General features: G+C 33.9%; 1 protein-coding gene across 1 annotated transcript in view; it reads right to left on the reverse strand.

Moving 5' to 3' along the window:
- The window catches only part of LOC129945685 (cadherin-23), a 22,624-nt gene continuing 6,666 nt past the window's right edge, over positions 1-15,958 (reverse strand). The window contains exons 2-7 of the mRNA XM_056055540.1: positions 4,525-6,399; positions 4,200-4,461; positions 2,519-4,130; positions 2,148-2,450; positions 588-1,726; positions 1-523 (exon numbers count right to left, since the gene is read on the reverse strand). Of these exons, the coding sequence (XP_055911515.1) occupies positions 415-523; positions 588-1,726; positions 2,148-2,450; positions 2,519-4,130; positions 4,200-4,461; positions 4,525-6,399 (5,300 nt within the window). The 3' untranslated portion in view covers positions 1-414. The remainder of the gene's footprint in view (positions 524-587; positions 1,727-2,147; positions 2,451-2,518; positions 4,131-4,199; positions 4,462-4,524; positions 6,400-15,958) is intronic.

A 15,958-nucleotide genomic window follows, 5' to 3' on the forward strand; every position in this document is an offset into this window, starting at 1 on the left:
TAACTTTTGACTTAAAAATTAATGTACATACAAAGTTTTTATTTATAGTTCGATTCAAAGATGTTACAATATTACAGCTAAAAGTGACCAAACGCCTTTTTTCACATGGCAATATAGATAAGCGTATAGTCATTAACACCAAATCATTAAACATAGTTTAAGTATGTTATTATTTATAGTAAACACGCCGTCGTAGATGCATTTTATACGAAAACTTATTACAATCAAAAAATATTTAACTTATACAAAAGTTATTGAGTATTTTTATCACAAAACTTATATCATTCAAAAAAGCGCATCACTTTTAATTTTAAGTATAAGATAATAATAGGGGAATAGTTTATAGGATTAAAGTGGATAATATATAAAGTATTTACAAACTTTTTAACTTAAATCTTAAAATTAGAGAATTCACTACAATGGCCCGTAAATTGGTTCGGAATAAAATACTGCAGGTACCCCAACTCCAAACGGTTCAGGCGGTGGTCTTGGTGTGGGCATTCTTTTCGAGTGCTTTTTGTATCTGCAATAATCAACAATATATTTAATAAGAGTTATGATTTTTTATTTAATTTTGAAAAACTTACTTTTTAGCTGAACAACAAGCCGTGCAAGTGGCAATAATAGCAGCTATACCAATGAACGCAGCTATTATAACCAGCCAAGTTCCTGGCGATGACATAAGACTGGCAGCAGCAACATGTTTCCGAATCGAACACGGTTCCACCTGACTCACACCGAATTCGACGTAAGTATCGAAAAGTTCCTGTTTCAGTTTGTTTGAGTCCATGAGCTTTTGCATCTCAATTAAGGGTATTGCAGCTCCATTTTTGAATATCTGGAAACATGAACTGGTTGAAGTGAAGTCCAGACTCATGTCAGGTCGGGTAAGCACTTGAGTGTCTAGAATGTGTACTTCCAAATTCATTGGCTTTAGCTTCTTTTGAAGCTGCTCTTGGAAAGGTTGAATAATTCCCTGAATCTCTCCTGGTGGACGAGCAAAAACAAACTTTAATAACGACTTGTCTCGTATGACAAATACCTTAAGGTTATTAAAGGTGTGGCGCTTGACATTGTCCGAATTATTAGCTCGTAGACGAAGCTGGAAATATCCATCAACATAGTTTGTAAAAGATCCTCCTGTTCGTAATTCACCGGTTTTGTTATTGAGTGTGAATAAACTACCAACGGAGTTTTGGGACATATTTTTCGCTCGTTTATAGAATTGCGGTACAAAAGTGACATTGTCAATGGATAACACAATTGGCGGTGCTTCAGCATCTATATCAGTGGCATGAATTGTAGCTATAACTGTATCGATGGGGACGTTGATACGAATTCCAACAGAAGGATTCTTTCTTGCAAATTGTGGAAGATTATCATCAATGTCTTGGATCTTTATTTGAACTCTTATTTCGGAAAGATCATATGGATCGTAGGGAGTCGAGCTGGCGGCATTCGATGGTGGTTTTGAATTAAACTTAAAACATTTGATTGTCAAAGTGAAGGATTCAACTATTTCACGATCTATTTTACGGGTTGTTCGAATCAAAGCCGTGCTGTCATTCGTTCTTTCAACTGTAAAAACATCATCGGTGTTACCATCAGTGATGATATAATCGATATCTCCGTTTTCTCCAATATCCTCATCAATGGCGGTTAGATTTCCAACAATTGTTCCAATAGGTTCGTCTTCAAAAACTGTCATTTCAAGAGGTTGATCATTCTGGAAGAAAAACAAATATTTTTTTGATGAAAATTTGCGAAATATTTTTGATGCAACTATTTTTTGAAACAGTTGTACAGAATAACAAGTAAGATTTTAACTTTTAAGCCGTTCAGCTTTATTGGCTAAATGTACTGATTTGAGCCTTATGTGTTGAAAATTAGCCAATTAAAGTCAGACGACCTAAGAAAACGTAGAAAATGAAAGCCAAAAATTTGGATTGTACTTAAAAATCTAGCATTTTGTAGGAGTCCATTGTTGTTTCATTAGAAATTATTCACAAGTGTCCAACCGAACATTTGTGTACAAAGTTAAAGAACGATTTAAGCCCATCTCTTGTGGCTCCAATATCAAAGAAATGGCTTTAAACAGTTCTGTTTTTGTTTTAATTTAGTTTGGTTAAGATCAACAATTAACTTACGAAATCCCTTTCAAACTTAGGCTCATGATCATCGACGTCCAAAACGTTGATTTTCAAAATTCTCGTCACAGATTGTCTTGGCTGACCGTTGTCAAAAACTTCCAATATAACATTGTAGATGTCTTTAGTTTCACGGTCCAATGGAATAGCTGTAGTTATCCAGCCAGTATTTTCATCAATTTCAAAAGCTCCTGCATCAGCTGTATCGTTTTGTATCCTATAGAAAAGTGTCCCCGAAGGGGTACTCGGACTGTCCGGGTCACTAGCTCGAACTTTAAACACTGGTGAGTTAATTGTGGCATTCTTCAAGAAGAAAACAATTTATTAATATCTCTTAATAGGAGAATTATTCACTTGAATTATGAACTTACCTCAAAAACATTACCAAATTCTCCAATTTTTGGTGAAATGAAATATGGAATACCATCATTTGCACTAACATCACCAATAAACAAGGTTACTTTTACATCGGACCAAAGTGACTGTTGCTTTTGAACCTGACCACCATTGTCCTGAGCTCTAACCATCAACTCATACGGCTCAGATCTTCCCTTGCCTGTAAGTTCCCGTTTAGTTTTGATTTCTCCATTCAAGGGATTAATGCGAAACAAACCCTTGACTTCACCCTCATCGACGAAATCATATCGAATTTCACCTCCTGGACCTTCATCTGGGTCATTGGCAAAAACCTTTACGACAAATGATTCTTCTGGCACATTCTCCTGGATGACTGCTGTATAGTTCTTCTGTGTGAACTCAGGAGCATTGTCATTTACATCAAGAATATCAATTATCAGATCTACAATACTTTGCTTGGAATCCGATGGCATTCCTGGCGAATCCTCGGCCTTAACTAACAGACGAATTTTTGAATTTAATTCACGATCAATTGTTTGATTTGGGGCGATGGTGATCTCTCCAGTTTCGTTGTTGATGTTGAAAAACGCTGAATTTTCACCCTGGAGGGAGTACATAACCCTATGGTAGCCCAGTTGATTGTCCCGAGTACTAAGTGAAGCATCTAGATCGGTGGCATGAACTTTTATAACTTTCTCCGGATGCACCTTGTTTTCGATCAGTGTGGCATTATATGAGCTTTGATCAAAAATGGGGGCATTATCATTAACATTTTCCACTGTGATGTTGACTTTGGTAATTGTGTTTCGTGTTCCATCGTCGGATACAGCCTTAACTTGAAACTCAAACACATTTGCAGTCAGGTTTTCATAGTCTAAACGTTTCTTAAGCATAACTTCCCCACTACGCTGCAGCAAATTGAAGAATTCCAAATCTTCCATATCGACAAGTTCAAATTTACTAATTGGATAGTTTGTCACTGGATCATCAGCTGTGAGCGTAAATAAAGTGCTTCCTATAGGCATTTCTTCTTTGATTTTCACATTCACTACCGGCTTTGAACTTTTCCAGCCTTTGTTTTTAAAAACCGGGTTAGTGTCTTTAAACGATTGCACATAAATTGTGATTTCTGTTGTGTCGACTTGAAGATCCTTGTTGACTTCTGCATTTAAATCACGAACTTCTACTGTGAAAATAATGACAGCAGCAACATCATGCCTCAGAACCCCATTTACAAGAATTTCACCTGTCTCCGGATTTATTCGGAAAGCTTCGTTGGCATTGTAGTTATTTCGAAGATTAGTTATGGCAACACCAGCTTTTGTTGTGGCTTTAACATAGCCTTTGATTTGATATTGTAATTTTGCATTCAAATCCTTATCGGTGGCAGTGACCTTAAGAACTCTTTCACCAATGTCAGTCCTCTCCGAGACGTAACCTATGTAGCTGGAGTGTTCAAATTTAGGAGGTTCATCATTAATGTCCTTAATATTGACATAGACAGTTGTAGTGGCAGTTTCTGGAATAGGTATACCGGCATCAACTGCATTGACAACTATCTCAAAGTTATCCATGTTTGAGTCGCGATCCAATCGAGCTTGTGGGGAAACTTGAATGAGGCCACTTCTATACAAAGTAAAGAAAAGACAAATAATTTAATAGAGTTCTTAGTTTTTTTTTTGTTGAAAATATCACCTTTCGTTTATTACAAAATTATCATTAGCACCGACAATTCTATAGGTCAGGAGTGAATCTAAGCCATCGGGGTCGATTGCAGTTACAGTTGTTACATTTAACCCGGATTCTGCATTTTCTGGTATTGATACTCGATAGCTGGGTGGCCCTTTAACTGGAACCTGCTCAGTACTTTGAAAGTGACCTTTGAATATTGGCCTTTGATTTCCCGATATGCCAACACGTACAAGGACACGGGTGGTATTTTGAAGTGGTGGTGAACCTTTAAGAAATATACAATTTACAAAATATAATGGTCTGATTGTACTTATAGGTTAATACTTACCAAAGTCAGTTGCAGAAACAATGACCTCATATTCTCCGCGTTCTGTGTCCATTGACCATGCAGCCTTCTTTAAAGTGATTTCTCCCGTAATTTTGTTGACTTCGAAAACATTTCCCGAGATACTATTCTCCGAAACTATAGCGTATTCTATTTTTCCACCACCTTGTGCCGGCCCATCAATATCAATTGCTCGTACGAAAAACTGTGGTTCAAAATCTATGGCTTCCTCCCGTACTGTTCTCCTGTATTCCGAACTCTCAAACATCGGATAGTTGTCATTCAAATCAACCACATCTACAAAAACATTTGCATTTGACTCCCGACCGCCACCGTCTTTTGCTACTATCGTAAGACTATAGCTACTCTGTTTTTCATAGTCAAGACTTTTGAAAATATACAAGCGCCCGTTTTCGGGGTCAATATAGAAATTGTCGGAGCCAAAACCTCTAAGCAAATATTTTATGGCCCCGAATTCATTGGAATCTTTATCGGTTGCCTTGATGTCACCAACTGTCGTTCCTCCGGGACTGTTTTCTTCAATCTTGAAGCGATAGGTGTTCTGTTGGAATACCGGTGAGTTATCGTTGGCATCTAGCAAATTCACAATCACACGAGCACTAGACTTCTCTTCACCATTCACAAGAGCAACAAGATCAAATTCAAAGATGCGTAAGCTTGGATCTTTGACGTCGTAGTCGAGTTTATTGGAGTCAAGAATTTTTACAACGACCGGAGTTCGGCCTTGACTGCTGGTGGGACTAACACTGAACACTTGATCGGCATTTTTTATTGGTCTCAGAGATAATTGGTAACGGCTGTTGTCCCCCATATCTTTGTCATTGATGAAAACAGAAAGTCCGGGCAGAGCCATTCCATTTCGCAGATTCTCCGGAATGGATATGTTGAAGAGATCCTCGTTAAACTCTGGATTGTGATCGTCTACATCGGTTACAACTATAGTGACTTGAGTTCTGGAAAAGTCTGTCGATTCTTCACCATTCACCAGTTCTGTGGCTCTCACAGTAAATACATACACTCCACCATTTTGAAGAATCTCAGGATTCTCTCTGTCAAGAGGAACGTCTGTTGTCCGAAGAATAGCTTTGCCATCTCTCAACGAACCAATGGGCTCCAACTTAAAGTGACCGAAAGGTTCATCTTCCAAGTTTAAACGGACCGGCCTAGGGATCCCAATATCACCATCGATGGCAGTGATCGTTAAGATTGACTGATCAGATGGGGTGTTCTCCTCTACGGTGGCAGAGTACGGAGCATTTGTGAAAATTGGTGGCTGGTCCTGGACGTCAATAACATTTATCGAAACGGTAGCAAACGAGCTTAGTTGATTGCCCACAGCTTTATCACGTGCCAAAATTGTCATAATGTAGGATGGTCTGCTCTCGAAGTCAAGCTCCTTAAGTAAAGTCAAGCGCGCTGTGTAGTTCCCTTCAGATATTTTGTCAGCGGTCACAAGAAAAGTTTCACATATGTCATTTTCACTCTTTGTTTCCTGGAAGCATCTCAATTCGATTTCCGCATTGACACCTTCATCGCGATCTGTAACTATTATGTTGGGTCTTACGTCCAACATCGATCCTACTGCTGTCGCTTCACTCACCGACACACTGTAAGGTCGGCCAATGAAGATCGGATTATTGTCATTATAATCACGCACTGGAATTTCTCTTCGTAAAGAAATTGTATTAGGTTCGGTTCCGTAGATGCCTTCGTCGGTGATGCTCAAAATAAGTTCAATGTAATTTTGCGCCTCACGATCCAATTGTTGTCGTAGTCGCACAACTCCAGTATCTCGGTCAACAGAAAATACCGGCCCCGAGATACTGTACTTTAATTTGCTTCCTTCTGGGTCTATTCCTGGGAAATACACAAAACAGAAAAGAATGAGACGAAAAACATTAAAACAAAATTACGTTTTCAAGTTTATCAGAAATCTCATCATCAATCATATAATCAAGAAAAAATATGTTTTTTTTGTGTATAAAAGAATAAGAAAGTATAGTTAAAAAAATGCTGAACAATGGGTAAATTGTGGGAACTTATTCTTAATGTTCCCAAGACCGATGGCATACATGTTGAGGTACATTATTTGTTTAATTTTTATTTTCCAACCTTAACTATGTACAAGAGTGATGGTTTAGCTAAAATCACACATTTCTATGATTTTTGTTTCTTCTAGTAAAAACGAATAATGACATTTTGTTGATGAATAAAATGTAATGCTTGTATTAAAGCAAATCATGCTCTCAGATAATTAAGATAATTCGGTATAAGTGGGCTTTTGTAGAAAATAAACATTACAATATCAAAAAAGAAATCTTAATTAAAAACTAAAAAAAACTCGTCAAGCTGATGGGTTTTGTAACTTAGCAATCATAGAAATTGATAAGAGTCCTACACTATACTCCTATTACGATATTCTTAGGGTCACATGGTCAAGATTTTTAAGGAATGTTTGAACTTAAGAGTGTTTTGCATACATAGTGTCACTTTTGAAGTTGTTAACTTTTGACATTAATAAGTTAAATTTACGCAATTATAAACAAACAAAAAAAATAAAAATACACGCTTCAAAAATGTTTCGAAAATGCGAACATTCAGCAGTCAAAGTTCCCAGTTTTGCAGGAAAGGCTTTCAACTTTGCTTGTGCCAATTGAATTTTGTGATTTAAAATTAATATAACTTAGATACCGTAATTAAATTAAAATTGAATGCCTTAGTTTGGAATATTTTCAGTTTCTAATTTCAAAAATAAAAAGAAGTTCTAAAATGTAGTGCTATTTGCACCCGATCCCAAGAAACAAAAGAAATATCTGTCTAGCATTGAAGCCACACAAACAAATAGAAGGATTTAAATAACTTAATATTGAAATTTTCAATTTTCTTAATGTTTCTTTTGACCTTTACTCTCCAAAAAAAATTAAAGCGGCCAATTACATACACACACATAGATGCTAGGAATCGAGCGCAATCGAATTTGAAAACATTAGATCATTTGTCCTTAGTGTTCCACATTTCAATTGTTTTTTTTCTTGTCGGAAAGCATTATGTTTTCAGACACTTGATTGGGCTTGAAATGAAGAAAATTCATTAAGCTTAAAATCGTAAAATGTACATACACATACCTACATATGTATATGAGGAAGAAACTATCGAACCTGGTTATAATGGGCAATACCCGAAAAAATAAGGTTTTTGCAGTCTTTTCGAGATTTGCCATGTTGCGTTCAGACCTCGAAGTGCGAAAATCTTTGGAACTACAGGAGTTACGGAAACGATTCTTTCTGACCAGAGAAGAGACTATTGGTATATGAGATGTTATTCTTTCTAATTTTCTCAAAAACAAAAATATATTTTTAGATTTGGCATTTTGGGAGTTAATCAATAATTGACAAAGTTATTGATTACTGAAAAATAGCAAACAATGGGAAACAAATGTTTTATTTAAATAATTTGTCTGTTGTTTTTAAATTTGATATTTAAAATTATTTTTTCCTGGTACTATGAACGAAAGCAACATTATTTTTTTGAAATTCACGGCGAGAATACATTTCTGGCTTTGAGAAAAGTTATATAAGTTAGGTATAATAAAGGTGTTGCCGTTGATTTCCAATCATGGATTTAAAAAAAAAATGAACGATTGGGTCGCACGAGTTTGCTCATGTATCGAAGGAGATTTAAAAATATAACCTGTATTTTAAGATTTAAAGATGTACCTCCAAAAAAAATTTGTTTTCAAAAATTTGAATTTGAAAAATTTGGTACCCTTTTAGAGCAATAGGAAAATATTTTTTATTTTATTAAAAGAAGCCAAGTTAAAAAAAACGTTGACAATTTATTAAAAATATATTGTATCATTTTTGAGAAAATTCAAATTTTTGATTTTTGGCCAACAAATTTGTATGGGGACTTCTGTAATTTTTGATCTCAAAAAAACCCTAATGCAAATTAACTTAAAATATTAACTTTCAAATTTGATGTCAATCGACTCAATTGTTTGGGCTGTAGGCGCGAAGACAGACAGATAGGTGTAAGCGATTGGAGGATCCACTTTTTTTAGACTTCTCCGCCATCAAAGTTCTTATACGTCAGAAGTAAAAATTCTCATTCAGGCTAAACAATACAAATAAGCGCAAAAATCCCGAAACTTGGAATAATAATTTGCCCATCACCATCAAAAAGTAACCAAGGACTATCAAGTCAAGCTTCATAATAGTTCTATCGCTTTGAGTTATATTTTGTTAACTATTTGCAAGTTTAAGTTGGATGCAGAAACTAGTTTTTAATCAAAATAGATTTGTTTCAAAATTGTTAGGCCATTGAAAAAAGGTCCTCCTCAAAAGATCCAACCAACGATTCATTGCTTAGGAAGCTATAAGGCATGAAAATTGAAATTTATATTTTTGTATTACTTTCAGATTTTTAAGAAACTCAATGAATTTCGTTAACTTTTTCAAATTATCACGTTTCCCTATATTAAAAGTCATTCACAAATATGAGAAAAATTAAAGGTTGAAACTAGTAACCACTAACCTTGGGGATGCCAACAAAATTCGACTTCTTCAAAAATGACAAATCTAGAGATAAACTGCCAATACTATCATAACTTTTATAAAAACCAAGTCATGGTTAAAATACTGACATCTCTGTAAAAAACGCTCATTCCATGACTCTGCCTAGTTTTTGAATTAAAGTAAAATAAATCAAAAAAGAGGCTGGAATGCAATCCACAATTAATGTCATTCATCCAATAAAAATCTACTTTGTTTTTGAGATATGAACGTACGTAAACACGCACCAACAGATATATCTCTTTAAAAATCTTTGATTTAGATTTTAGGGACTTGGAAACGTTAAGAAATGTCAACATTTTCAATTCGACAAATCGGAGCGATTACAATATGGTTACTTTACTCGTAAAATGGTAGTGACATAATAAAGTGATCCTGAATAATGGATAGTATTGTCGCTAACTGAAAACGGGCCTTTTAATATTTGTTTATTGAAAACAATTTAAAAAATACACAAATTCATAATTCTTCTTGTTTGATTTAAATTAGCAACATCATTTAGTATTTTTTTTTTATTAGCAACATTTTGCATTTTGTTTAAAAAAAACGCTTTTGGGCAAACCAATACCTTTTGATCTATAAATTTGATGTAGTTTTACATTGATACCTTAGAACTAAGTATCAGGTGGCGCACCCAGGTGGGAGAGGACCTCAACCAACTTGGCGTGCGAAACTGGAGACAGCTAGCTAGGGACCGAGCTGGCTGGAGACGCTTGTTGGTTGAGGCCCAGGTCCGCCCCGGACTGTAGCTCCACCTTAAGTAAGTAAGTAAGTAAGTAAGTACCTTAGAACTAAATTATGGTGGAAATACTGTAGCAACCTATTTGCATTTTATTTATTCTGGATAAATTAATCCATTGAGTAAAATAAAATCTCTTACCTAATAAACACGGCTATTCAACGGTCGCCTCTTGAACTATAATAAAAACAGATTCTTAATCGTTTTTCTTATAACTGGGATACGAGTATGTGGGCATTAAAATAGCCCTTTAATAGAATAATAAACATATTAAAATATAAAAAAAAAAACAATTTCTATCAATTTACGCAGAACAAAAAAGAAAGAAACTGAACAAAGATCAACATTTATTCGGGGATTTAAATTATTTTATGTTTTGATATTCACATAAAACCTTAATAAAGCTCAATCTATGTATAAATTTATTCAAAAATTATGATACTTTAAGAAATAACAAATAATTATTTGTTCTTGACCTCCGCTGATTTAATTCATTGGTTTTAAGAATAAAATCAAAATATGAAATTTTAATTTTTCTCATAATAGAACGAAGTTAATTTTATTATTCTTTGAATCTTGTTTGAATAATTTTAAATTGTTGTGAGAACAATAGACACACATCGTCACTTGGCTTAGTCATAACATTAAAATAAAATATTGAAAACACAAAACTTATAAAAGATCTCTGTTGAGTTACAGAAATAAAACCATTGTTTGATTTCTTCTTTAAATTGAGAATTATTAATCCCAATTATACTCGTATCTTGTACTTAATTACTTAAACAAATTTTAACAATGTTTTCATTGTACTTGGTTTTGTAAGAACAAATTAATTGTAGAATTCATTAAATAACTCGAAACCATTTATTTCCAAAGAAAGACAAAATATTCCAATCCAAAAATGTTTGTAGTCTCAGTCGAAGTCATGACTTATTTATGTTATTTTTTTGTTTAACTTTTATTACATACTTTATTTGAAATAGTAATAAGTCAGCTATCTTCTAACATGCATCAAAAGTGTACCTATATTGTCTAAGAATTTATTTTCCCTGAAGGCATTTTCGGCGACCTCAATTTCGTGTTTCTTTTAAGTTATTAAAATGTACAACAAATCCAAAGACTTTCAGTGAGAACCATTACTACATTATTTTCAATTTTTGAAGAACATATAATAGTCGAGAGACGAATGTCTTTCAAAAGTGAAATAAGAAATCAACAAAACAAAATTTACAACCCAAAGAAGGTAACATAAGGTAACAACTTCACACAACACTACAACTAAACTGGCTGCAATGGAACGGACAAAGTCGACTTATAATGTAGCAAAGTGAAAGTCATTGAACCCAGAAACAACGCACACGACTAACTTCTGTTTGTTACCTTTTCCCAACATTTCCATAAGACGGGACAGAGCTAGAGTAAGTTGTAGTACCGCATACTTTGGCCTTAACGACACTATCCCAACACGGTGATGACGATGGGGACGACGACGACAGACGGACGGACCACGGTGGCGGCGGAGACGTGAACGACGTTCGGTGGTGGTAAGAGGTAGCGTGACTTGCAATCCTGGCTCAAATGAAAGGCAACAGTATAACAGCTAACTTGCAATGATTCAAACCTTGAATTCTTGTAGTTTTATTATTTTTGCTGTCTTTACCAACAGCAGCTTATTCCCAGAGGTTGGTTGCGGAAACAAATTCACTGTAGATTGATTTTAACGTTTGTTTTTAATACATTTTTCTTCATTTTTTTTTTCAATTTAGAACCGCAAGTAGATTATTGTTTAGAGCTGTAGATAAGATTAGATGGTTTATTATTATTCAGCACGATCATCGGGAGTTGGTGTAACCTTGTGTGTATATAAGAAGGAAAAGATGAGATACTATAAACATTAATTGTTATTCTAAGAAGGCCCGTTTTGTTTTCTTAATTTACAGGCGCGCTCAATAATTTATGCAGTCAGCTTAAAAAAGTCAATGTCTTACTTAAATGTGGTTTTAACGTGCGAGCGAGTAATGTTACTAACTACGAGTACGAGTAAGTTGCATGTAACCAAATTAAGTTCAAAAATATGTATATGGGGCACTAATGCACATTGAATAAGCTGCCGCCGCCGCTAACTGCCACAGCCACTAACAGTTTATTACGACACAAACATACCACATACCATTCAGAGCGAAGTTTAATTGTAATTGTAATACATCTTTCGTCTTTCGTGTGCAGTAAGTTAAAAGTTGAAAACTGAAAGTAAACTAGTTGCAGAGGAAATCCTATACAGTTATAATCGTAGCTTCGGCTCTATGATCTATGTTTGGAATCAGTTAATTTTCTTATATTACCCAAGAAAAGCAACAAAAACAACAAGAGCTTGAGATTTCTTGTGTTTTTCTTAAACTCATTAATTTTTGTTGTTGTTTATGAATTTGCATTGTAATTAAGACATCCACTGATCATATAGCGTGTGCATCTATCTTTAATCTAATGTATGCTGGGATTTTTAATAGAGCAGAATTTGTTGAAATGTATCGCCATAATAATTTTATTACTGAATAAGGTGCCTTAAGAGTGACTATACATTATTAAAGGTATTCGGTTAAGAAATATTTTTTTTTTAAATAAATCTTATAGAGGGTTGAAAAGTAGGTTGAAATACAAAAACAATGTAGTGAAGTAAGTGATCACATTTTACATGGTTAATTTGAAACAAAATAATCTATTTTAGCGAAGGTGATCGACATCTTATAGTGTCGATGTCTTCATTTGAACTTGTTTTTACCACAAATGGAATAACCTTCAATCATATAAAGAGACAAGTATTTGTATGATAATAGATAGTCAGTAAAAAAGAAGAGTTTAGTTGCAAACTTTATGTTTAACTTAATTATTTTATATTTTTACTATGGTTTTCATTTTGGGATAAAGTAAGTTCTTCTTCTTAATCTTTAACAAATTTTTAAATATGTAGTGCATATTGGTCTAAAAAAAAAGAGTTTGCAACTCAACTCTTTCATTTCCTAGTAAACACCTGGCAACTATTTTCTCTATTTTAATTTTGTGTACAAAAATAGTAGTGTAGTTAAAAAAAATGTTTGTTTTATTTTAATAGTTTATTCGGGTTTTTGGTCCCTAAATTTATTTATTTGTTATCTCTGTTTCTCTGGCCTTCAGACATTAGTCGCTCGTATCTCGTCTGAAATAACAAATATGTATAAAGGTCCTTTAAACACATTATTTTCCAGAGATTTTCCTGAATTTTCACAATGTTATAAAGGGTCCGCAATCTAACGTTCTTTTTTCAACTAGTGCTTATTTCCTGAATGGTAACACTTAGCTCATGTCTGATTTGACAGTTAATTAGTTTTATCCTTCCGCTGAACGCATATAGTTGTTTATACGCTTGAACAACGCTGGGAAAAACGCTCAGAGAAGATGACGCTTTTGACAAAAAAAATCATCTTTTCAGATAAAGCTCATTTTGATCATGGCGGGTATGTAAACAACCAAATTGTCACATTTGGGGCACAGAAACCCGCACGCATTAAAAAACAATTCAATGTTTGCTTTGGTGCGGATTTTGGTCCAGAGGCATAATTGGGCCATTTTTCTTCGAAAATGAGCAAGGAGTTATCGGGCCATTTTGAAAGAATTTTTGTTCACACAGTCGAAGCTCTACTAGATATTTTTTGGCATTTTCAAAAAACAAAAATATTAAGTGGATCCTTTAGAATAAAGCGGACGCTACACTCGATGTTTTTTGGCATTTTCAAAAAACAAAAATATTCAGTAGATCCTTTAAAATAAAGCCTATCTTCTTGATTTTAATTTTAATTTATTTTAATTTACTTTATTTAAAATAAAATGGATCTGCCTTCTTGTATAAACAAGAATTTAGAAGTATTGTGTGCCTAATTTTGTAAATGTTTTTTTTTTTTTCTTCAGCTGTCAAATTCAATTAATCACCTTTACATTTTATTTAGAATAAAAGGCTTCCGCCACATAAATGCATTCTTCTTACAGCATTAAAGTAGGTCATTTAAAAATTTTAGCACTAACATGCTAAGGAAAATACCAATATACCAAATACCGTCCCAACCCTCTTGTTAATTTAATTACAGGCAACTCAACACCAGACGACCGATATCTAGATGTGCTGTCCATAACGGATGACCCACTTGGAATATTGACAAACGAAAGCTTCAGCACCTTTTAAGTAACCGCCAGCCCGCGGCACAACAAAGGCGAAGCTATCAGAGAAGCCCGGAATCCTTCCGCGGATCCGTTCCCTAATTCTACCCAACAACCAAGAAGGACGCATGGTACTGCTCACACCATCCGCTACTGATCATCATTAAAAACCAATCAAACTTATAATGTTAGTTTCAGATAGAATAAATATTACTTTAAAATGTAACTAAATACCTAAGCAGAGCCCCTTTTGTGCTCGCAAATTCTTATCAATGTCATAGCTTGTTTCTCCAAATTGTACAAAATAAACTTAATTACCTTTGAGCTTATAACAAATTGCCCTATAGTGGTTTTTTGTTTAAATATTTCTACTATTTTCTTATTCCAATAAACTAGCTCTTCTTTGTTTAAAGTGTTACATTTAAAAAAAAAGGATAAATAATAAAATTGTATTCCTATTTAATATATTTAATAATACCCAAACATCGGATTTCATTCTTGATTCAACATACTTTCGAACGTTACGAAATAAAATGTATCACAGAAATTGTGGTAAGTTCCTCAAATTTATGTAAGTAAAGTAATATTTGTCTATATTTGTTAATAATCGAAATGAAATAAATTATGTAAATTAATTATCAACAAACAAATATATTCGTAAGAGGAAGTGATTATTTGCATTAAGTTTGTTATTATTCTTTTGACAGATTTTTATTTCTCATATTAGGGTCAAGCCTTGATATAATAACTTAATTTTTGATAATTTTTATTTTCTCCCAAACTCCTTCAGATGCAAAGGTGAAGCATCCAATCTTCTAGCTTCTTTTATTTCACTTATTTATGTTCATATAAATACGTTATAAAGATAAGGTACCCCAATCAAAGTCGATTTTCTTTGGCTGTAATTTATCGCCACTAAAGTTTTCCATCGTCTTAATTAATCGAATCATAGCTTCTTAAGTAAAGCTAGATTTTTTTTACGAAAATTAAAATAAAAACAAAAACAAAACATAGACAAACACATTAATGATGACATCTCTCAGTTAAACGTGTGACACAGATAAATTATAACTTCATCAGAATGTGAAAGATTTTTAAATGGCGTGGTGTCTTTTGGCTCGACGAAGACGTTAATGAACTTTTGTAAGATGGGTGTTGTGAGTTTCATTTTTATTTTGTTTATATTTCCTTCTTTTAATTTTCGAGATCACTTGTTATTTCTCGATTCAGAGTGATCCCAAACCAACACTTTTCATAGGCCAGGTGGTAGTGTTGTGGTAGCAATAAACACATGTCATTAAAATAAAAATTTAAATACTTAATGAAAAGCTTTAATTACAAATGGCGCCTAAAATTTTAAATACAGATGAGAGTCGGCTATACATTTTTATTTTTTCAGTAATTTGCCGACAAAAAAATTCTTCAGTAACAATGTGACTGAGAACTTTGTTTATAATTAATTGGTAAACGCAACAGTCGTTTGAGTACTAGGGCCAAGTGACTTAAAACTCCCAACCATTTCTGTGTGCAAGTACTATTGTCAAGGACTGAGAAGCACTTCCTTACAAATTTAGAAAAGAATAATTATTTAACTCTACTTCCTTGACTGTATCCATTGACTGTTAAAAATGGGTCAAATGAAACCCATAATTGTTATTGATATTTTTAATTTCTATCTCGGCCGAGTTAAAACCGGATGCCCAGAGTTAAATGTATTCTTTTGCAAGAACTCATGTATTAGCAAACTAGTATAATCGGTGGCAAGCAATGGTGCCTGTCTTAACAGAATCACTATAAGTTCTCTTACTTGACTCTATTCTTTTCTCAAGAATGGTTTAACCTTACAACTCATGAGAATCAAGTCTGATGCTGGACATGGACTGTGTTTGTCAATATTTGCACTTTCTAAAAAATACTC

This window comes from Eupeodes corollae, chromosome 2 (assembly GCF_945859685.1).
Source record: "Eupeodes corollae chromosome 2, idEupCoro1.1, whole genome shotgun sequence".
Classification (NCBI taxonomy): domain Eukaryota; kingdom Metazoa; phylum Arthropoda; class Insecta; order Diptera; family Syrphidae; genus Eupeodes; species Eupeodes corollae.